Source organism: Ovis aries, chromosome 23 (genome assembly GCF_016772045.2).
Source record: "Ovis aries strain OAR_USU_Benz2616 breed Rambouillet chromosome 23, ARS-UI_Ramb_v3.0, whole genome shotgun sequence".
Lineage (NCBI taxonomy): Eukaryota > Metazoa > Chordata > Mammalia > Artiodactyla > Bovidae > Ovis > Ovis aries.
In genome coordinates, this window is record NC_056076.1 from 33,193,402 (window position 1) to 33,216,974 (window position 23,573).

At 42.5% G+C, this 23,573-nt stretch overlaps 1 protein-coding gene across 5 annotated transcripts in view; it reads right to left on the reverse strand.

Annotated features, from left to right (window-relative positions):
* Positions 1-23,573, reverse strand: part of LAMA3 (laminin subunit alpha 3) — a 253,384-nt gene that overhangs the window by 127,402 nt on the left and 102,409 nt on the right. For 4 of the 5 annotated variants that reach the window (XM_042239547.2, XM_060405225.1, XM_060405224.1 and 1 more), the window contains 9 exons: positions 23,463-23,562; positions 22,713-22,765; positions 22,147-22,252; positions 21,264-21,363; positions 17,551-17,707; positions 14,182-14,314; positions 11,930-12,072; positions 7,420-7,517; positions 6,771-6,924 (listed from right to left, as the gene is read on the reverse strand). In XM_042239547.2, coding sequence (XP_042095481.1) covers positions 6,771-6,924; positions 7,420-7,517; positions 11,930-12,072; positions 14,182-14,314; positions 17,551-17,707; positions 21,264-21,363; positions 22,147-22,252; positions 22,713-22,765; positions 23,463-23,562 — 1,044 coding nt within the window. Of the gene's footprint in view, positions 1-6,770; positions 6,925-7,419; positions 7,518-11,929; positions 12,073-14,181; positions 14,315-17,550; positions 17,708-21,263; positions 21,364-22,146; positions 22,253-22,712; positions 22,766-23,462; positions 23,563-23,573 lie in introns of those variants that run through there. The other variant, XM_042239549.2, reaches the window with a different exon arrangement.

Here is a 23,573-nt window from a genome sequence, read left to right on the forward strand (position 1 = left end):
ACCCTGACTATTCACTGGAAAGACTGATGCTGAAGCTGAAGCTCCAGTATTTTGGTCATGTGATGTGAAGGGATGACTCATTGGAAAAGTCCCTGATGCTGGGAAAGCTCAAGGGCAGAAGCAGAAGAGGGCGTCAGAGGTTGTGATGGCTGGATGGCATCACCGATGCAATGACCATGAACTTGGGCAAACTTCGGGAGATGGTGATGGACAGGGAGGCCTGGCGTGCTGCAGTCCATGGGGTCTCAAAGAGTCAGACATGGGTGTTGTTCAGTTGGGTGACTCCACAACAACAACAACTGAGATATCTAAGAGGTGATGTCATGAAGGAAGTGGGCTGTGCTACTCAGTATATAAAATGGGAGGTGTGACTGGACTTACCAATTTGAGAATCATCTGTGTAGAACTGGTACCTAACACAATAGACATGGAGAAGACTGCTTAGGGAGGGACTACAGAGTAAAAAGACAAGGGTTAAGACGGCTGCTGCTACTGCTGCTGCTGAGTCGCTTCAGTCGTGTCCGACTCTGTGAGACCCCATAGACGGCAGCCCACCAGGCTCCCCCATCCCTGGAATTCTCCAGGCAAGAACATTGGAGTGGGTTGCCATTTCCTTCTCCAGTGCATGAAAGTGAAAAGTGAAAGTGAAGTCGCTCAGTCGTGTCCGACTCTTCGCGATTCCATGGACTGCAGCCCCCTCCGTCCATGGGATTTTCCAGGCAAGAGTGCTGGAGTGGGTTGCCATTGCCTTTTCCAGGGCTAAGACTGAACCTCAATATATTCTAACATTTGATGTGGAGACACAGGAGTGTAAGCCTACAAATGATAGTTGGAGGAAGCAGCCAGAGAGGTTCAAAGAGACCCAGTCTGCTCCTAAATTCTGGAATTTAAATTCTTCTCTTAAATTCAAGACAAAAAGACTGTTTTTTAATAGAAGGAATATTCAACAAGTATTGAAAGCTGCTGAAAAGTTGAACAGATGAAGACTGGAAAATATCCATTGGACTTAGCAGAGCAACACTAACACAATCACTGGAAATCCTGCCCGCCTCCCCCCCACCAAAAAAAATTAATGGGACTGGGAGGTGAAGTCAGACTGGTGTCAGTTGAGGTAGGAATGGAAAGTAGAGAATTCGAAATTGTGAGTCTAGACAATCCTTGGTTTTGAAGGGACAGAGAGTTATGTAGCAGTGGTTGAAGGATTGTGGGGAGAGGAAGTAGGGTTTTCATAAAAATAGGATGAAAGTGAAAGTCACTCAGTTGTGTCTGACTCTTTATAGTCCATGGAATTCTCCAGGCCAGAATACTAGAGTGGGTAGCTGTTCCCTTCTCTAGGGGATCTTCCCGACCCAGGAATTGAACCAGGGTCTCCTGCATTCCAGGCAGATTCTTTACCAACTGAGCTATCAGGGAAGCAAAAACAGGACAGAACTTGGCACGTTTTAAATGTGGGATGACTTCCAGTTCAGATGGCACAGGAATTCATATTTTCTGTACCCCTTCTCCAAGAGACAGCAACTATGGGTGTGTATTGGTTGTAAAAAGGATTTTTTTTTTGTTTTGCAACCCTACAGTCGTGACTGTAGCCCACCTGGCTCCTCTGTCCATGGAATTCTCCAGGCAAGAATACTGGAGGGGGCTCCCACGTCCCTCTCCAGGGGATCTTCCTGTCCCAGGGATTGAACCCAGGTCTCCCACATCACAGCCATATTCTTTACCGCCTGAGCCACCAAATAATGTTTTAATAGTAAAACAACAACAACAAAATAAGTTTGGGATTAAAAGGAGACAGATGATGGAACATAAGTAAAAGAAAAACTTGAAATGGCACCAGGGCTGAAGTCACAGGCGTGTTGTTCTCCAGGCTGGAAGCGGGCTGTGTGGGCCAGCAGTTCAGAATCTGCAGAGTAAAGCGAACTAAAAACACTTCATATGAGACAGGGGCCAGATCCAGGCTCATTTTTTGAAGCCAAGGATGAGTTCCTTCACATCATGAAAAATTTAAGAAAAAAAAAATCACTGAAAACCTGCCATCTGGATTTCAGCTTTATAAAAAATGGTGGGATACGGAAAACAAAGATCAAAGATGAGGCCTAGGACCAAGAACTGAGTTAAGCACCTGTGGGCTCAGTGTCTGAATCTGTACTAGCCTGAGGACCACAATAATAGACATTGGCATATTGTTATGCCTGGCTCTGGGCTAAGGGTACAGAGAACCAGACAGACAAGCCAGACTGAGATGGATGTAGGGAAAGAGGGAGAAGATAAAAACCTCTCATTCAAAGTAAGCCAGTAAGCAAACAAAATAAGCCTGTACAACATACAGAAATCTAACGTTAAGAAGAACAGTCAAGGGGACTTCCCTGGTGGTCCAGTGGCTAAGACCTCATGCTCCCAATGTGGGGGGATCCCTGGTCAGGGAACTAGATCCTACATGTGGCAACTAAGACCCAGGACAGCCAATAAATACATAAATATTTAGGAAAAAAGAATTTTTCTCTTTTTAAAAAAAAAATAGGCAATAATATATCATCAAGTAAAGATGAGTTTACCTCAGATGAAATAAACTTTATGAAAGTCTGATGAAGTTTTAAAATAAGTACACTGGTCCCTAATCCAGAACCCCCAAAGTCTAAAAAGAAAAACTTGTTTTCAAATGTGTTTGGTTACAAAACCTAACCTAACTCTAACCAATCATCACTTGATGGTAAAATCTGACCTGAACTAACTCCATATATACAGTCTTCATGTACCTCCCTTGGTATGTCTATTCATGCTTTTCACTGGAAAAATATTAACTTGTCTGACTACAAGGTGCTGTTCCAGAACCCACTATAGACGTTATGTGTATACAATCATATCTTTTAAAAATTTTTAAAATTCTGAATTCTGAACTATACCTTGCTCCAAGGATGTTGAGAAACTCAAAAAGATTAATGGAGTAACTCTTCTTTAAAAAGTAAATGAAGTTATGAAACAAAAATTGGCAGAGAAGAAACAAGAAAACAGAAAATATAAGAAAGAGCTAGTAAGAAATCTTTTGAGATGAAAAGTACATGTTACGTGGAATTGGGAGGCTGAATAAAATCTAGACTAGAGACAGTGAACTAGAACATTTATGGATTCTAAGAGAGAATTGAGGAAGTCACTCAGAAAGCAGTGCAAAAGAGCCAAAGAAACATACTAATACGAAAGAGCAGTTTAGAGACAGATCGAGAGGCTCCAACATTCTTCCAGCCTGACTTCCAGAAAAGAAGATGAAAGGATTTGCAGCCAAGTAATATCTGTAGAGATACTACCCAAAGAATTCCCAGGATAAAAGACATGACTCTTCACATGAAACTGCACTTTGAGTACTAAAATAATAAAAATAAATCTGCACCTAAACACATAAAAATGAAACTTCAGAACATCACAAACAAAGTACATCCTGGAACTTCTGGTTAAACACATAGGGTGTAGCACACCTATTTACTGACCCTCCCTCTCAGAAATCCACAAAAATAAGGGTAAATATTTTTTGAATCATAAACCCACAAAGAAAAGAGAATAGAGAAGAGGAAAATAACAGGCCAGAGCCTGAAAAATTTGGAAGGTAGAATGCAATTGGATGTTAACTAATTGAACAGACCAAAAGATGAAGCCTGTGTGTGGGGGGGGGGGGGGGGTGGTTTGGGTTAGGGTTGAGTTGCTGTTGTGGTTGGAGTTGGAAGAAAAAAAACTAAGAAATCTCTCAAAACATAAAACAAGATAAAGCTATTGAAAAGGTGGGCTAAAGATAAAGAAATAACTTACCAAAGGAATAACTCAGGAAAGTTTCCCAGAGAAGTTTCTAGAGTAAACAGGGTGAAAAGGTGGGCTAAAGATAAAGAAATAACTTATCAAAGGAATAACTCAGGAAAGTTTCCCAGAGAAGTTTCTAGAGTAAATAGGGAACCACAGGTGTTGGTTTAGGCTACCTCTAGGAGAAGTGAGTCACCCATCAATTCAAGTATTCAACAGAGGCTAAATGAATCAATATCTGACAAGGATAATGTAGACAGAATTTTTTCCAGGAAGAGAGATCAGATGACTCCTAAGACCTTCGTGAACTCTGTTGGGCTTCCCTGGTGACTCAGTGGTAGAGAATAGGACTGCCAATACAGGATCAGTCCCTGGGTCAGGAAGATCCCCTGGAGAAGAAAATGGCAACCCACTCCAGTATTCTTGCCTGGGAAATTCCATGGACAGAGATGCCTGGTGGACTACAGCCCATGGGGTCGAAAAGAGTCCGACTCTAGCTACTAAACAATGGCGAACTCTGTCAGTCTCTGACTTTTAGCACAGTGACCTTGACGTTTCATTAATGCTGTGCAATAGAGCTTTCTGTGATGGCAAAATATGCTGTGATGTGTGCTGTCCAATACAATGGGCACTAGACATATATGATTACTGAGAGCTTGAATTGTGGTTAGTGTAACCGAAGAACTGAATGTTTAGCTTTACTTAAGTTTAATTAAAATATATATATACTGAATCAGACAGCATAAGTCTCCAGGCCTTCAGATAAAACAGTAAAAGAGGATTTTTAAATAAAACTGGACAGCCCAGGGCTGAGTTGTATGCATCATGCAAATAGAACAGCTCAGAGCTATGGCTCCGGGCTAAGTCAGAGGCAGGAACAGCTCCTGATGAATCATCAGCATTACTTCCTGGACATCAGCCCTTCCCAACTGTAGCTCTCTGCTATGTGGGGTGCACACACACACACATCTGTGTTTATGTGTGTGCATGTATGTGCATCTGTATGCACACACACAGCAGGGGCAGGGAGAGAGACAGTGGACTGAAGATTAGAATGGAGAGGAAGTAAGATCATTTTGTTTTTCCTTATGCATATTTTTCTTTTAAATTGATTTTTATTGACGTATATTTGCTTTACAATGTTACAATAGTTTCTACTGTACAGCAAAGTAAATCAGGTATATCTATACATATATCCAATACTTTGGCCACCTGATGTGAAGAGCTGACCCTGCTGCCTGGAAAGATTGAAGGTAGGAAGAGAAGGGAACGACAGAGAAAGAGATGGTTGGATGGCATCACCAACTCAACAGATATGAGTTTGAGGAAGCTCCAGGAGATAGTGAAGGACAGGGAAGCCTGGTGTGCTGCAGTCCCTGGGGTCGCAAAAAGTCGGACACGACTAAGCGACTGAACAACAAACACTTACGTCCTCTGTTTTTTGGATTTCTCTCCCATTTAGGTCAGCACAGAACACTGAGTAGGGCTCCCTGAGCTGTGCAGTAGGCTCTCATTAGTTATCTATTCTATGCTGTTGTTTAGTTGCTCAGTCGTGTCCAACTCTTGCGACCCCATGGACTGCAGCCCACCAGGCTCCTCTGTTCATGGGATGGGATTGCCCAGGCAAGAATACTGGAGTGGGTTGCCATTTCCTTTTCCATCAATCTCCCCACCCAGAGATCAAACCCGAGTCTCCTGCATTGCAGGCAGATTCTTTACTGCTGAGCGATTGGGGAAGTGATTATGTCAATCCTAATCACCCAATTCATCTTGTCCCCAACCCCCTTTCCCCTCTTGGTGTCCATAAGATTGTTCTCCATGTCTGTGTGTCTATTTCTGTTTTGCAAATATGATCATCTGTACCATTTTTATAGATTCCATATATATTCATGCATATTGTTTTTCTTATTATAACAAGTAGAAAGGAGAAGAGGGCAGCAGAGGATAAGATGGTTAGATAGCATCACTGACTCAGTGGAAATGAACCTGGGCAAACTCCAGGAGAGAGTGGGGGACAGGGAAGCCTGGCATGCTTCAGTCCATGGGGTCACAAAGATTTGGACACGACGGAGTGACTGAACAACATACTTTTTTTGATAAAAATAATAGTTGTAAAATAAAAACTCAAATAAAATAAAGACTAAACTTAAGAAACACCATCAAACTCCTACAACTTCTACCTTGAAAATGTTAGGAATGTAGTTTACAAAAAGATACACATCAAAATGGTGAGTGAGAATACTGCATATATTTTCATTTCATGGATTTAATCCCCCAGATGAACGTCTTCCTCAAGGGTACAAAACAGAGAACACTGTAAAAAGTAAGGAATGGAAATACAGTAGAGAAAGGTTTTGCTTTTGTGTGTGTGCGTCTTCATTCTGAAGTAATGAGTTCTTATTGTTGATACACAGTACTTCTAACTCAAATCTTAAAACTGTACAGTCTTAAATTATTTTGAGGCTCAAAGAACTCCTGGAAGAAAAGCAATGCCAAGACCTGTAGAAACCTGTCCTCTGAGCCAGGAAGGAGGTGCCTTTGGGTGTAGCAGTTCCAGAATCTGAGCTCAAGGAATTCAGCTGCTACGAATTGTCTAGCCCGAGGGGATGAGCAGTCAGTGAGCGTTGTATCCTTTTAGGGTAAGCTGTGTGATTTCTGAAGGCTTTGTAGAGAGATCGTGCCCCGAATCAGGGTGAACAGGATGCCCCCTTGTAAATCCAGAGAATCAAAAGGAAAAAATTCTGAGGTTGCTCATGTTGCCCGCCATGTACAGAAAGTGATGGAAGACGAGCCTTCCCACAGCTCAGCGTGGTGGACTGCCCAGCCCCAGCCTGAACCAGAGAACTCAGCACACCTTTAATTAACATCTCTGGGGAGGTCTTCCAGATTTACCTGAATATGAGATACAATTGTGGCCAAGGGTTTTCAGCAGAAGGACAGGGAGGTGGTAAAATATCTGATAGAAAAACAAAAAAAGGCTGCCTCACCTCTCTTCCACTGAGGTCCGCCATGACTGGGTGCGCGGGGGTGGGCTGCCTCACTGCCAAGGGTCTCGGCTCCCCATCAAGCAGGAAGTGTCTGGCCTCGCAAGCCAGGGCACAAGGGAATCGGGTTACTGGCAAATGCTGGTAAAGCAAACAACTTCAACAACAACAACAAAACACAACAGTTACAACTGAGAACATAACACAGAGGATCAAAGTTCATCCCCAGGACTCCTATCCATCCCGTGCATTCATTCATTCACCCATCAGTCTTCAGCAAACTCTTACTAAGTGCTTACTACAGGAACTGTGCGATAAATTTTCATCTGCCTGAGGAATGGGAGAAGCAGTGGTCCACAAACGCACATTCATTGTAAGCTCTTCCCCTCACTAGATGCACGACCCTGAGCGTATTACTTAGGCAGGCATCGCCACTTCCTCATGTAAGAGAGTGAGAGTCACTCTGAAGCCCTAGTCACAAAGTGGTTTGTGACTCTTGCATGAAACACAGTCACTGCTACAAAGAAAAGCCACAATTAAGTCATTAACCAGAGCATCCTGTGCAGTCATGATCCTGAGGGCTACTGAGAATCCTTGAACCCAAGGCTCCTGAGTTAGAGGACTGGATGATGCACTTGCTGCCCATACTAACTTCTCTTGGGGATGGCCCACATTGGCACACGGCTCCGTGACCGGCAGCTGCAGCAAGGGGGCCTCATAGTAATCCCTGGGGAGCAGCACCAGGTAGTCCTAGGAGATAAAGACCAAAACAATGAATACTCGTTAGGAGGGCAGCCCCAGGTTAGTGTTAATGATAAAATAGCTGCACACACTAGCTAAATGAATAATAACCAGGTGAAGCACTCTCCATATCAACTGCTTTCTCTTTCTGCCCCCTGACTCATCAGAACACACCAAGCAACCTATGGTGGCTCAGATGGTAAAGAATCTGCCTGCAATGTGGGAGACCCAGGTTCAATCCCTGGGTCGAGAAGATCCCTTGGAGAAAGGAATGGCTAACCACTTCAGTATTCATGTCTGGAGAATTCCATGGACAGAGGAGCCTGGCGGGCTATAGTCCATGGGGTCACAAAGAGCCAGACAAAACTGAGTGACTAACACTTTCACTTCTTAAGCATCAGAGATAAGCGTTTCAAGCAAACATTTTTATTTTCAAAGTTCAGGGAAGCTTTACCGGTTCTTCTGGGTTGTTAATAAACTCAGAACCAAAGATAATAATAAACTGTCCATTGAAAAGATGTTCTTTTGACATGCTGGTTGCCTTCACCCCTATAGGATCCAGAGTTGTAGATAATGTATTCTGGCGTTTTACTCCTCCAGCAGAGCAACACTCTCCTAGCTTCGTGTAAAGAGTGATGTTTTATGATCCTGGTGAATCACAGCCTGAACCTGGCCCACTGCCTGTGGGACCAGAGAGGAAGAACATGTTCCACTGAGGGTGCCAAGTGGGCCCACAGCAGGGATTCAGAGAAGCAGCTCTTCAGAAAAGGGCAGGGGCTGGGCTTCTGCCATCCTAGCATCCCTGCCTATCTGCCCAGGGAAGGAGGGGGAATGTTTGTCACAATGGTGAGAGACTTGAATTCTGGCCACAAAGCTTTTCTCTCTTCACAGCCCTCAATTTGTCTATAACAGAGAAGAGGAGAATGTGTGGGAGAGAAAAAGTAGGGGCTCAGTGGTCTTAATACCTGAGTGAGTTTTAATGTAATTTTTAAAAAGTTTTGATTGAAGCATAGTTGATTTACAATGTTGTGTTAATTTCTGGAATGTAGCAAACTGATTCAGTTATATACATGTATTTTCTATTACGATTTATTATAGGATATAGTTCCCTATGCTATACAATAGGACCTTATTATCTATTTTATACACTGTAGCTTGTATCTGCTAATCTTAAACTCCTAATTTATCCCCCCGCCTCCTCCCTTTCCCTTCCGGTGACCATAAGTTTGTTTTCAAAGTCTGTGAGTCTGTCTTTGTTTTGTAAATAAGTTTATATGTATCATATTTTAAATTTCACATATAGGTGATACCATATGGTACTTGTCTTCCTCTTTCTGACTTACTTCACATAGTATGATAATCTCTAGGTCCATCCACGTTGCTGCAAATGGCATTATTTCATTCTTTTCATGGCTGAGTAGATTCCCATTGTGGTGAAGGAAATGGCAACCCACCCCAGTATTCTTGCCTAGAGAATCCTGTGGACAGGGGAGACTGGTGGGCTGCTGTCCATAGGGTTACACAGAGTTGGAAACGACTGAAGCAACTTAGCATGCATGCATGCATTGGAGAAGGAAATGGAAACCCACTCCAGTATTCTTGCCTGGAGAATCCTAGGGACAGGGGAGCCTGGTGGGCTGCCCTCTATGGGGATGCACAGAGTCGGACACAACTGAAGTGACTCAGCAGCAGCAACAATATCCCATTGTGTATATATTCACCACATCTTCCTTATCTATGTATCGCTCGATGGACATTTGGGTTCCTTCCATGTGCTGGCTATTGTAAATAATGCTATTATAAAGATTTGGGTGCATGTATCTTTTCTTTTTTAATTTAAAACAATTTTTTTAATTTAAATTTATTTATTTTTAATTGGAGGCTAATTACTTTACAATGTTGTATTGGTTTTGCCATACATCAACATGAATCCGCCACAGGTATACACATGTTCCCCATCCTGAACCCCCCTCCGACCTCCCTCCCCATACCATCCCTCTGGGTCATCCCAGTGCACCAGCCCCAAGCATCCTGTATCCTGCATCGAACCTGGACTGGCGATTCATTTCTTATATGATGTTACACATGTTTCAATGCCATTCTCCCAAATCATCCCACCCTCTCCCTCTCCCACAGAGTCCAAAAGACTGTTCTATACATCTGTGTCTCTTTTGCTGTCTTGCATACAGGATTATCATTACCATCTTTCTAAATTCCATATATATGAGTTAGTATACTGTATTGGTGTTTTTCTTTCTGGCTTACTAGATGAATGGATAAGAAAGCCGTGGTACATATACACAATGGAGTATTACTCAGACACTAAAAAGAGTACATTTGAATCAGTTCTAATGAGGTGGATGAAACTGGAGCCTATTATACAGAGTGAAGTAAGCATCTATCTTTTCAAATTAGAGTTTTCTCTGGATACAGGCCCAGGAGAGAAACTGTTGGATCCTATGGCTTCCCTGATGTCTCAGCTGGTAAAGAATCTGCCCACAATGCAGGAGACCTGGGTTCAGTCCCTGGGTTGGGAAGATCCCCGGGAGAAGAGAAAGGCTACCCACTCCAGTGTTCTGGCCTGGAGAATTCCATGGACTGTATATATAGTCCAAGGTGTTGCAAGGAGTTGAACATGACTGAGCGATTTTCACTTTCACAGCAACTCTATTTTTAGCTTTCTAAGGACTCTCCATACTGTTTTACATAGTGGTTGCACCAATTTACATTCCCACCAACAGTGCAGGAGGGTTCCCTTTTTCTCCATCAATTATTATTTGTAAAATTTTTAATGATGGCCATACTGACCTGTGTGAGGTGATACCTCATTATAGCTGTGATTTGCATTTCTCCAATACTAATGTTTAAATGGTTATCGCTCTATTACTAAGCTTCCTTTGGTAGGGACTGTATTTCCCCATTACTTTATGGTCCCACAGATTCTAAAACAGTGAAGTTTGATAATGCATGCTCAATAAAATATTTCTAGAGAAAATGAGATCATAATATGGAAGCACACACATGAATTTCTGAGTCAGGCATGACTTAGCAACTGAACAACAATAACATATGAATTATGACACAACTGCAGTGGCTAAACGTCATGAAGAATTTTCCATGCCTATGTAGTAATTTTTAGCATGAACTTCTTCTTTCCATTAGTCCAACTTTGTCTCCATTACTGGCCTCAATGGAATATTCCTCCTCATTTCTACATCTGTGAAACATCCTTAAACTTTAGTAAAGCAACAGCGCTTTCTACTAAGAAGCACAAGAAAGGCAGGGACAGCTTAAACCTTCACATTCTGTTGATAAGATCCTAGATTTGGAAAGGACCATATGGATAAGCATGGTCCCTACTGTATGGGGCAGGTGTGGGGCTAAAGAACTCGCCTGAGATCTGTTCATTTAGCCAATCAAGGGTTGAGCCAGATGGAAGAGCTTTATGTTTTCCACTCTGAGCACATGAAACCAAGAACTACCAAAGACTGTTTTGAAAAGACCTTGCTCTAAGCAAAAGCAGACACCAAAGCAGAGATCTGAGAAGGCAGGCTTCATCCCTGGCCTCTCTGAGAAGGCAGGCTTCATCCCTGGCCTCTCTGAGAAGGCAGGCTTCATCGCTGGCCTCTCTGGCAGTTCTATTAAAGCACAAGGATGTGGCCCTTGCCCTGGTAAAGAGTTTTTTGTCCAAGGCAATCTGGTGATGCTATTACCGCAATCGAGGCAGAAGGACACAGGAAGCCTGTCACAGAGAGGCACTGGCTCTTTGTCTCTCCCTTCTCTTTTCACCACCAAGAACCGCACTGATTTTAGCATCTTCTCTTCCTCTAGCTCCTTGTGATTCATTCTGCACGATTCCCAGAGAGGTTATCTTTTTTATCACCCTTCTCATTCATGATGAAAAATCCCAAAGAAATTTTTGAAAGGCTGGGACATAGGCTCATCAAGGTTTTCCATTTATATTGATAATGTTAAAATTTCATGATTTTTTTTTTTTTTGCCTGTAAGAGACTGGCTGGAAGCCTAAAAAATCTATTTTGTTTCCCATATGATTATGCCTGGGCTTCCCTGGTGTCTCAGTGGTAAAGAACCACCTGCCAATGCAGGAGACGCAGGCTCGACCCCTGGGTTGGGAAAATCCACTGGAGAAGGGACTGGCCACCCACTCCAGTACTCCTGCCTGCCAAATCCCATGGACAGAGGAGCCTGGTGGGCTACAGTCCATGGAATCACAAAAGAGTCAGATAGGACTTAGCGGCTGAACAACATATGTTGTTACACCATGTAAGGACAAATATCACCACAGGTTCCTATATCTAAAAGGGAATCAGCTATGACTCTTCTGTCTTCTGCTCACTATGGTCACTATGGATGGACCATCTCTAAGAGCAGAAGAATCACCACTCAGAACCCCCTCTTACCAGCAGGACTCCCTCCACTTTAATGCAAGCAATCCATGTCCCTGGTACAATTGAAAACGGGTCTGCAAGACCATTTCCAGGTACGGTGACAAAGGCTGGCTCCTTACTCGGCTGGAATCTGATCTCTTTGCTTTGAGCAGCACCTATCAGAAATGAAAAGAATTGCTTAGGGCATCTTTTGAGCAGTCAGTGTTCTGATTTTAGATATTCAACTTAAAACATTCAGTTTACATCTGAGAAACTTTCAGATGCTTCCCTGATCATACGAACTGATCAGATTTACTGATCTTATCTTCAACAACAGCATGAATGCATATGCCTATTTATAAAACAGACTAGCAACGTATTGATAAGATATTAGCAGTGGCTATCTATGCTGTGATTGTGAGTCATTTTAAAATTTATTAAATATATGAAGACATGCAAACTGCTTAGAAAAGTTTGTTGCACATAGTAAGTATTCAATATATTACATAGATATTAAACTATTTTTTCCTTTTCTTTATATGTAATTGAATTTTTAAAATTTCTATTGATGTGTGCTCAACTGCTCAGTCGTGTCTGACTTTCTGCGATTGAGTGGACTGTAGCCCACCAGGCTCTTCTGTCCATGGGACTCTCCAGGCCAGAATAATGGAGTGGGTTGCCATGCCCTCCTCTAGGGGATGTTCCTGACCCAAGAATCAAACCTGTATCTCCTAAGTCTCCTGCACTGGCAGGTGGGTTCTTTACCACTAGCGCCACCTGGGAAGCAGGTCACTAAGGAATATACAACTGGGCTCCTGACTCAGACGTGGGGGCTTAGGAAAGGTGTCCCAAAGCACAAGAAAACAAGACACAGCGGATTCTAACTGTTTGAGTCAACAGAGGACAAACTGCTGATGACGCTGTCACTGGGAAGGCAGTGGGTCCATAAGAGTTTGGGGTCTGGAGACTGGGACTTGTCCACAGAGATTAGCTGTGTGCTTAGAAAATTTACTACACCTCTCAGCTGTTTCCTCAGCCCTCTTCAGTTCTCAAAATTCTCATCATGTGAGGAAATGGATGCTGGAGTATTCTTGAAATAATAAAGCAAGCTTGCCAATTCTTCCTATTAGTTACTCTGAATCAACCTCTAGGCTTCCCTGGTGGCTCAGTGGTGAACAACTGCCTGCCAGTGGAGGAAACACGGGTTCCATCCCTGGGTGGAGAAGATCCCCTGGAGAAGGAAATGGCAACCCACCCCAGTATTCTTGCCTGGAGAATTTCATGGACAGGGGAGACTGATGCACTAGGGTCTATGGGGTCGCAAAGAGTCGGACATGACTTAGCAACTAAACAACAACAAATCCACCTCCAGCCTTACAAGCTTGACTGACACAACATAGGAACATCACTTCTTACCCCAAGTCCCAATCTGTCGTGGATACTCAATGAAGACGCTTAAATTTCCATCCTAAATTAAATTTCCACTGGTGCCATTTTGTGTCCCTGTGGAATTCATACTAGTATATTCCTGGAATCTGTTTCCAGGACCAAGAGAAGCCCTCACCCCCTGCAGAACACATGTTCAGTCCTCATCTCTGACTGTGGTGAGGCCTGCCCTCTGACTGGGTCCCTCCTCTGTCCTCAGGAATCTCTCACCCCTAAATGAGATTGGCATGCTCCTCTCCGCAGCCCTCTTGGGCTTCAGGCTTTGCCACATTCATCCTTTTCAAAGCATATTATTTATTTATTTATATTTTGGCCATGCCATACCACGTGTGGGATCTTAGTTCCCTGACCAGGGATTGAACCCCTGTCCTCTGCAGTGGAAGTGCAGTTTTAACCACTGGACCTCCAGGGAAGTCCCTACCACATTCGTCTTAAAAACTCCTATCCTCACCCCTTTCTCCTTGAATTACTTGGTTTGCCTGAAACAGTGGGAGAATTTAGGGCAGGAGGCCAAGGCCTCTCAAGTAATTCTGCAAAGTGACACCCAATTTACCTGAACGAGCTATAAATTAGCTTTGCCCTGTGGTGATGTGATATCCCATGGGGTTCAGCCAGGGTACACAGACTGTTATACTGATTTTTTAAATGACAGTTAATAACAAATTTAATAGCACAACTTAAACATGCGTTTAGACACAGGAAAGGTACAAAGGACAGAGCATAAGTGTCCCAATTATTGCAGTCTTCACGTTTTCTGAAGAGGTCAACTTTGCGAAAATTGGAGAAAATGTTTCACTAATAAATCACCTCATCCAAAAGCAGCTTGAAAATTTACTCACCTGCCTTAGCCCAGGATGGATAAATAGTTATACGACCAGATACTGCTTCAGTTCCAGGGTTCATATATCTTAGAACAACATGAAACAAGGAGAGACTTGACTTCCCCACATTTAACATGATTCTTACTTCATTCTGAAAAATACCAAAAACCCATAAAGTATAGAAGAGACAACTGGTTAAAAGAAATGTTAGCCAGACAGTGACTTTATTCAAAAGTTTCACTACTGGGCTTCACTATACACACCCACACACCCACACACACACACACACACACTCAAACACATACACACACACTCAAATAACACCACATGCACACCCACTCAACACGCACCAAGTGACTAACTCCGTGAAAGATGAAAACAGGCAAGTCAGCCAATCGATTAAAATCACTTACAATTAAAGTCACAGTGAAAACACACTCCCCTCAGCAACCAAGCTCCTCTTTTGACCTTTTAGCAATCAGGCATGCAGAGCAGAAGGTTAGATGAATTAGTTTAGGAAAAGCCACAGTGACGGGGCAACCACCACTGGCTGGGAGAAATAAAAAGACAGAGGAGAAGGAAAAGAGAGTATGTTAGAGAACACCACCAGCCCCATCAGGAGAGACAACTCCAGGGTCTACTTCACATACATCACACTTGAAACAGTCACAGAAACCAGTAGAGGCTAAAGAGAGGCTGTGAAAAAGTGAGTGTTAGTTGTTCAGTAGTGTCTGACTCTTTGTGAGCCTATGGACTATAGCCCACCAGGCTCCTCTGTCCATGGGATGTTCCAGGCATGAATACTGAACTGGGTAGCCACCCCCTTCTCCAGGGGATCTTCCAGACTCAGGGATCAAACCCGGATCCCCTGAACTGCAGACAGATTCTGTACCATCTGAGCCAGCAAGGAAGCCCAAGGAGAGGATGAGATCTGGAGCTAACTAAAATACACCTGCTAAATAATATGGAATTTATCTCAATCCCTATTGGAGAAAAACACGGGCTCTCTGCTGGGGACAGGAGTTCTGCTGGTCCCCAGGTCCGTGGTCCTCATACAATGCTGTGTAAGTGTTGCTGTGCCCGTGACCTTGAAGGAGAGTCTAGACTACTTCAATTCTGAACCACAGACCACATGTCCAGATCTAGCTGCATCCCAAGGAAAGTTCATGAAACATGGAAATCTCTAAATCAGTAGTTCTTTAGTTCCTTCAGCTCCTTTGGTTGAAATGAAGGGGATTTTTGTTGAGTGAGACATTTTTGTTGAGTAAAGACTGGTGCTAAGTAGAATCCCTTGCTCTGGGAGAAGGGGTGGCAGCCAACCCACCCCCTGAGGATCTTCATGGCCCTCACAATTTGATGGAATTCATCTTTAAGGGTTGATTCTAGGGCTTCCCTGGTGGCTCAGATGGTAAAGAATCTGCCTGCAATGCAGGAGACCCAGGTTTGACCGCTGGGTCAGGAAGATCCCCTGGAGAAGGAAATGGCTACCCACTCCAGTATTCTTGCCTGGAGAATCCCATGGACAGAGGAGCCTGGTGAGCTACAGTCTGTGAGGTCCCAAAGAGTGAGGGATTAACACTTTCATTTTCACATCTTTAAGGGTTAATTCCACACTAGAAAATAATAATGCAAGAATGTATTAAGGGCAGAGTAAAGTAAGTGTTGATTCCAGGCAACACCACCCAAGTTCTCTAACTAAACATACTAACAGAAAAATCCATCATTAGAAATTAATTCTTTTGTGTTAACCAGCTATTCTTTCAAACTGCAAATACCTGGGAGGAGGTATATACTTTAACTGGGCTCTTAGTCACTCCACTCACATCCTATTATGACTCAGTGGAATTCACTGCCTTTTTCTGAACAACGGAGTAAGAGGAAGGAACCAAAGAATTGCTATATTTGGGGAAAACAGTAAACAGTGAAGTGTCTAAGATCGCTAGGTACTATTACAGAAAGGCAACCTAGATAGGGGACTTTGCCAGGCGAGTAGCAACATTAGAATCAATGAGGGCTCCTAGGGAACTGTGAGCCCATCCCTGTTTCTCTAAGAGCTGTCTGATTTTTTAAGTTATTTTATCTATCTGTCTATCTACCTATCTAGTTATGCCAGGTCTTAGTCGCGGCACACGGGAACTTCAGCTGTGGCTTGCAAACTCCTGGTTGCAACGCATACTGACTTACAATTATCATCAACTTGCCTCTTGATTCTCAATTTCTCCACTAAGCAACAGCTTAAAGAGAACAACCTCAAAGAGAAATTCTAAGAACAAAACTACTCAATGACTATACAGAAATGTTACAAATGTTGTATAAATTCCAAAGGCAAACAGGCAATGTGTAAATTCCTTAATTATTCCACTGCAAAGCCAAAAGAAATGCATACAGTAGACAGGACTGAAGGAAAGGAGAAATATGGAAAGAAAAATGGAATAGCACTGACTGCAACTCCTCCTTTATCTTAGTTTATGTTCATATAGTAATTCAGAGTTAAAAAAATTTTTTTTAATATTAGTCAAAAATCAGCAAAACAGGTTTTATTAGCATTATTTGTCAACCCATTTTTACTCTCCACAAATGGCCTTAATGAAAAAGGTCTCTCATGTTAAAATAGAGCCTAATCTCATTTGGGAAACTTCTTTTTAATTAAAAAAAAAATTTTTTTTTTTGCCACACCTCAAAGCATGCAGGATCTTAGTTCCCCGACCAGGGCTTGAACCCTATCCCCCTGCAGCAGAAGTGCAGTGTCTTAGCCACTGGACAGTCAGGGAAGTCCCTGGGAAACTTCTTATCAGAAGAATGGAGCTGACAGTCAACATATTAGACACACAATAGGATACAATTTATGTTTAGCAGCACCTAAATTTATACAGTCAGAATAAAGAGAAGCAGGTTTGTGAAAATTTCTTTGCTTTAAGGGATTATCTCCTCAAACATTGCTTATTTTGTACATTGTTTATTTTATTTGATGATTTCTTTTTTTTTTTTAAGTGTTGAAGAAAACCTTTCTCACTTGTGGCTTTTCTCTTACCTTTGTATGTGCTGTAAACTTTTTAGACAATAGTCTGTGTTACTTTTAAGAATTATTTTTATTATGCTGAAATGTAAAAGTTACACAATTTTTTAAAAAGTCTCCAGGGATAAACACCATCTTTAATCGCTTCATTTTCTGATTTGGTGACCAAATTAAAGTAACAGTAAGCTGTGAAGTCGATATATACGCTTAACAAAAACTCCAACCTTAGCCGGAGCCCCATCCATACTCCGCAGAACAAGAATTCTGGAGTCAGTTTTGGGAAGAGTCCACCTCTTGTGGGACCCTCTGAGAGAGCTGTGGGCAAACGCCTGGGCAGCTCTGCCCTGAGGCGGGTCCCCTTGGCTGCTTACCTGCACCGGAGTCATCTGAGCGTATCCCCTCCAGCTGAACTCTGGAAATTCCAGGGGATCAAACCCAAACCGAAGTGCTCTTCCACTGGGTGTAGTGCCGTCTTCAATCTCGTACTTCATGTGATGCAAATCCGGAAAATAGTAGTTGTTTTCAGGCCTTTTATAAACAAAAAGTAAACGCGCATGTAGTGAAGTGAGGTTCATTGATAACCCAAATATCCTTTAATCCTAGTAGGTGGCACTAAAAGAACTCCCCATAATTAACAGAACACATTAAATATGGACAAGGGTGGGAGGCCCCCTGCTTTTTCTCTAAACTATTGCTTCATGTAAACATTCACAAAAAATACATCCGACTCCTATTCATTCCAGTTAGAGAAAATAATTAAGAACAATCCAATGACGGCATCCTCTGAAATGTTCTAAATGGTTACCAACCATTTAGCAAAGTCAAACTGGATTATTTGCCATAAATTCATTCATTTATATACTCACATTCACTGATTACATAAATATTAATGTCTCTGCAAGGAAATCCAACCAGTCTATCCTAAAGGAGATAAGTCCTGGATGATCATTGGAAGGACTGATGTTGAAGCTGAAACTCCAATACTTTGGCCACCTGATGCAAAGAGCTGACTCATTTGAAAAGACCCTGATGCTGGGAAAGATTGAGGGCTGGAGAAGAGGATGACAGAGGATGAGATGGTTGGATGGCATCACTGACTCAATGGACATGAGTTTGGGTAAACTCCGGGAGTTGGTGATGGACAGGGAGGACTGGCGTGCTGTGGTTCATGGGGTCACAAAGAGTCGGACACGACTGAGAAATTGAACTGAACTGAACTGAACTGAATGTCTTGCCAAGCACTGTTGCTAAGCAGCATAGATATAATAGTGAACACAACAGTGAAATTTTACCGTGAATACATATTACATTATGACAAATACTTTCCTAAGCTGAGATTAGAAGTTAAATACATTTTCTCTACATACACATTTATGTTTTGATCATTAGAATGACTTTTCTATGCCTTGTCTTCTCTTATTTTACGCCTATAAATGGACTCAGGAGTCCAATACTGGTAACCACAGAGAAGGATCAAAATTACTCTAACTTGGGACTTCCCTGGTAGCCCAGTGGTTAAGACTCCACACTTCCATTGCAGGGGATATGGGTTCCACCCTTGACTGAGGAACTAAGATTCCACATGCCACATGAGAAAAGTTAAAAAACAAAACCAAAATTTTCTAAACCTTCTATGACATTCTATATTCAAACAACTTTAAGCCCTTCAGAATGGTAGGATTTTGACAATCCAGTCCCAAGCTAATAGGTGTTGATGGATTTAAAACCATAAAGACCAATTAGTCAAGGAAAATTAAAGGTCTGCTCCTATACTGCAAGTAGAATTAGGAGTGCTTACAATTTCATTGGAGCTAATTTATGAAGAGCCCTAAAAATGTTCATTCTCATTGACCTAGTAATTCTACCTTGGGGAATATTTTCTAAAGAATGACTTTATAGGGTCAAAAATTAACATAAAAGAATGTCTATAATAGTGAAAATCTTGGAAACAATACAAATGTACAATTATGAAATCATCAAAGAAATTTTAAAATATTATGTAACCATTAATATTTTAACACTACTTAATTACAATGGAAAATGTTCATGATATCATGTGAAGATATTGATATAAATTACATGAAACAAATTCAATACTAATTTTTATTCATAGAAAAAGCCCAGAACAATACGAAAAAAAATATTAAAAGGTGTTATCTCTGGGTGGTAGAATGAAGACTTCCCTTTGCCTTTCTACCTTCAGGTACTCCTTAAAATTTTACAGTGAATACATATTACATTATCACAAAAACTTTAGAAAACAAAGTGAATGTGAATGCTTTCTAAACGTGTAGGGAAAACTAAAAATGCAGATTATAAACAAACATTTGGAGGAACTGAGGGCAAAAAGATGCAATACTTATCAACCTGGAAGAAAGGTGGTGTGGCATTTACATTTCTGGTTTGCTAACCTTTTGTTTCAGTATTATTCACTACTAAATCAAAGGACAATTTAAATCCCATAGGTATATGGAGCTTCCCAGGTGGCACTAGTGGTAAAGGATCCGCCTGCCAAGGCGGGAGACATAAGAGAGGTGGGTTCAATCCGTCCATCAAGAAGATTCCCTGGAGGAAGGCATGGCAACCCACTCCAGTATTCTTGCCTGGAGAATTCCATGGACAGAGGAGACCGGTGGGTTAGAGTCCACGGGGTTGGAAAAAGTCGGACACAAATGAAGTGACTTAACACAACACAACACATGTGTATATGTATTGACTGTAATGTCAGTATTTTGGCCTCAGGAAAATTTGGGTAATTTATTCTGATGCATTACTTCAACTTCCAAGTTAGCCAATCACCTACCTAGTAGGAAGGAGAAAACACTCCTGCTGGTTAAATAGGGGGAAAGCTCACTTTATCAACAGGAGGGAGGAAAGAAGCAAAACACGGGTGGAAAATGTTTCTGAGCCAATTCACAAAGTTCCTCTCTTCCATCGTGAGCCTTGCTGGTCTACTGGAAGACGAAACTACAGATGTGCCCTTCTTCACACTCATTTTATTATGAACCCCTATGACCACCATTTATTTAGGAAGAGCAGGAGAAAGCACAGCTGAGCAGCTCTGAGCCTGAGAATGCAAATGCTGGGAACATCAAGGAAAAGGAGAGATGTTCCATTCTATCAATAAATAAGACGGTTCACTTGACTACATTAAAGATCTCTTTATTAACCTGGTGAAAAGGCAGAAACAGTGAAGATGAGACTTAGAAGACACTGCATGTCACAAGAGTTTCAGCAAATGATTCAAAGTCGGCATATTAAAAATTAGACTTTTCCTCCCTCCACAGAGGGACACTTATGGATGGATCATGGTTTCAGATAAATACAGAAACTGCTAAACAATCAGGACAGAGGCTGCACGCATCATACCCGCCATAGTCCCTCTGGGACCTCAGTTTCCACTTGGCTCCCTTGCTCCTTTCATTCACTGTGATTTGCTTCCGCATGAGACAGAGGACTTCCTTCCATTCCTAAAGCTGTCTTACCCTCCCAGCACCCAAGCCCCACAGTCATGGGTCCTGAAAAAGCAGCAGAAGGTGCAAGTGCCAGGCTCCTCCAGGTTGGGAGTTCACATGGGATGTTCACCCATGAGAACCCACCTGCTTCCTCCAGCCCAAGACTCGCCCACCTGGCTTTCTGCCCCTCTGGGAACTTTCCGGTGAGGCTACTCTGTGATCTGCCAAGTGGCATTATTTTAGAGCTTTATACCTCCTGCGTTTTTAAAAAAAGAGATTATTTTTTGATGTAGACCTTTCTTAAAGTCTTTACAGAATTTGCTACAATATTGCTTCTGTTTTATGCTTTGGTTTTTTTGGCTGTGAGGCATGTGGGATCTTAGCTCTCTGACCAGGGATCGAGCCCATACCCCTTGCTTTGGAAGGCGAAGTTGTAACCACTGGACCACCAGGGAAGTCTCTTAACTGGACTCACAGAGGAGCATCCAGGCTGCAAATAACAGCACAGCTTCATCTCCTGCTCTCTCACTGTGGGACCGCCTCTCTCTCCCCAGGACCGTCAGCACAGACAGGATGCTGAGAAAGTCTTCACAACATCAGAACACAAAGGCCTCTCCCTGAGGACTCACCGCTGGCAGGACTTCCCCACGACGTGCTCTCGGCACTGGCAGACTCCGGAGGGCCCGCTGCATACAGGCGTGACGGCTCCACCGATGTCACACCGACACCCTGAGAATCGGGAAACGGCTGGGGTCACCCATCACAGCATCTCCAGGCTGGAGGCCTTCCCTCCCTCTATGAGGAGTGGAAACCAGGAAGCCCGGGTTGCCTTCTTTCCCCAGGCTGGATTCAGCCTTTCCAGACTTTGCCATCTTACATCCAGGAGGTATTTGAAATTTGTAGGAAAATCCCAGAGTAAGATGGCATGCCCTCCCTCCCCTCAAGAGTCCACCCGAAAAGCAGAGATGCACTGGTAGGTCACTTCCAACTCTGCTGTAAAGTGACAGCAGCTCAGGAGCTGAACATGATTTCACAACACAGTATGTTGTAAACAGCAGGTGCTAAGGAGAGGCTGCTTGAAAGATATCAGAGTGGCCTTGTGGGGTGACCACTCCTGCAATTGTATTATTTAACATGGTATTATTATTTTCTGTGAACTTTTTTAATATTTCAAATTTATCTTTAAAATGACTAAGTCAAGATGTTATTTACATCTCTAAAATGACTAAGTCTTGATGTTATTTCCATCTCCCCCAGGGCTCCCCCACACCCCAATTGTGATTTTTTTATAATTGACCCAACAGTGTGCTGCTAGAAGAAAAGGGGAAGCGGCTCTGGCTGAAATTTACTACTCGTCTTAAGGGAATTTTGGCCAATTTCCCTAGACAGAACTTTTCAGTCCCATTCTATCAGAAAGTCAGCAAGAAGACAGTGAACTCGGAAGCAAGGTTACTCTGACAGTCTTTGCCCATCAACATTTTTGCCTTCACAGGAACCCCTGGGAGAATTTACCTTGACACCCAAAGTAATTGCTCTTTTCCAAAGCAAAATATCCATCTTCGCATGTGTCACAGGAATCGCCACCAACATGGGATTTACAATGACAGTCACCATCTAACTGCAGAACAATGAGCAGATGACAAAATTTGGTGAGATTACAGAATTTGCTGGGCTTCCCTGGTGGCTCAGATGGTAAAGAATCCGCCCGCAATGCAGGAGACCCAGGTTCAATTCCTGGGTCAAGAAGATCCCGTGGAGAAGGGAATGGCAACCCACTCCAGTATTCTTGCCTGGGAAATCCCATGGACAAAGGAGCCTGGTGGGCTACAGTCCATGGGGTAGCAAAGAGTTGGACACAACTAAGCGACTTTCACTACTTTTTCACAGAATTTACTAATCTTCAAGATTCCAAACTGGCTTGTTTTGTCCTACGAAGCAGGGTAGCCAAGATCTGAAAATTCCCATGAAGATGGCCACATGTATACAATTAAAGAGGTACTAACCCCCTGCTGCAGAAATCCTACAATTAACTATTACTATATTCTACCAGCATCCCAGGAAAAATTGGCCCACATTACCTGCCCACACTCTCCAATTCCACTCATGGTTCCCGCCATGTGGCATCGGCATTCTGGGAAGAGAAGAGAGCATTCTTGGACCAAGGTTACAGAAAGGCCAGTTCCGCCTCTAGGTACAGGACACACTAGTAATAATACAGGTGCAATGACTTTCCAGCATGCTCCAACAGAATTCCAGTTTGGATCCATCAGGCCTAAAACTGGATTGCTTCCTGAGCTCAGCAGAACCCAACAACTGGATCAATACCATCTACCTACAAGAAGTACTGGTTCATTTATGACCATTCATAAATGACAAAAGCTGCACCATCATGGGATTTTTACTCGATTCTAAGGTCAAGGTTATTACTGATATGCTTACATGAAAATATATACTATTGAAAAATATTCACTCCACTGAGCTATCTTTAGCTTGGTGTTTTTCAGTTCTATCCTGGCTTCCAACCAAACATAAAATGAAAATAAAATGAAACCGGAAAGTGTGGATTATAAAAACAAGACAGAAAAACCATTTTATCAAGCAGCTGCCACCACAAACAACATGATACATAGGGAAACAGGATATAAATCCCTTGCTGAGATTTCGAAAATGCCAAAAGTCAGGGGGTGAAACATCAAAACATTTATACAGAATTTCAAACAAACTGAATGGATTAAATCAATAGCTCTTTTGTGAGCTGAGTCACTGAGATAGAGAAAATTAAGAGGAAGTTACAATATATTAAAAACACTGAACATAGGAAACCTTACCTGAACATCCATCAGGGTTTTCTTTGGCCAGATTCCAATATAATGGTTTGCAGAGGCTACACGAAGGACTTTCAACATGAAGCTTGCATTGGCAATGGCCCTTTAAAAGAA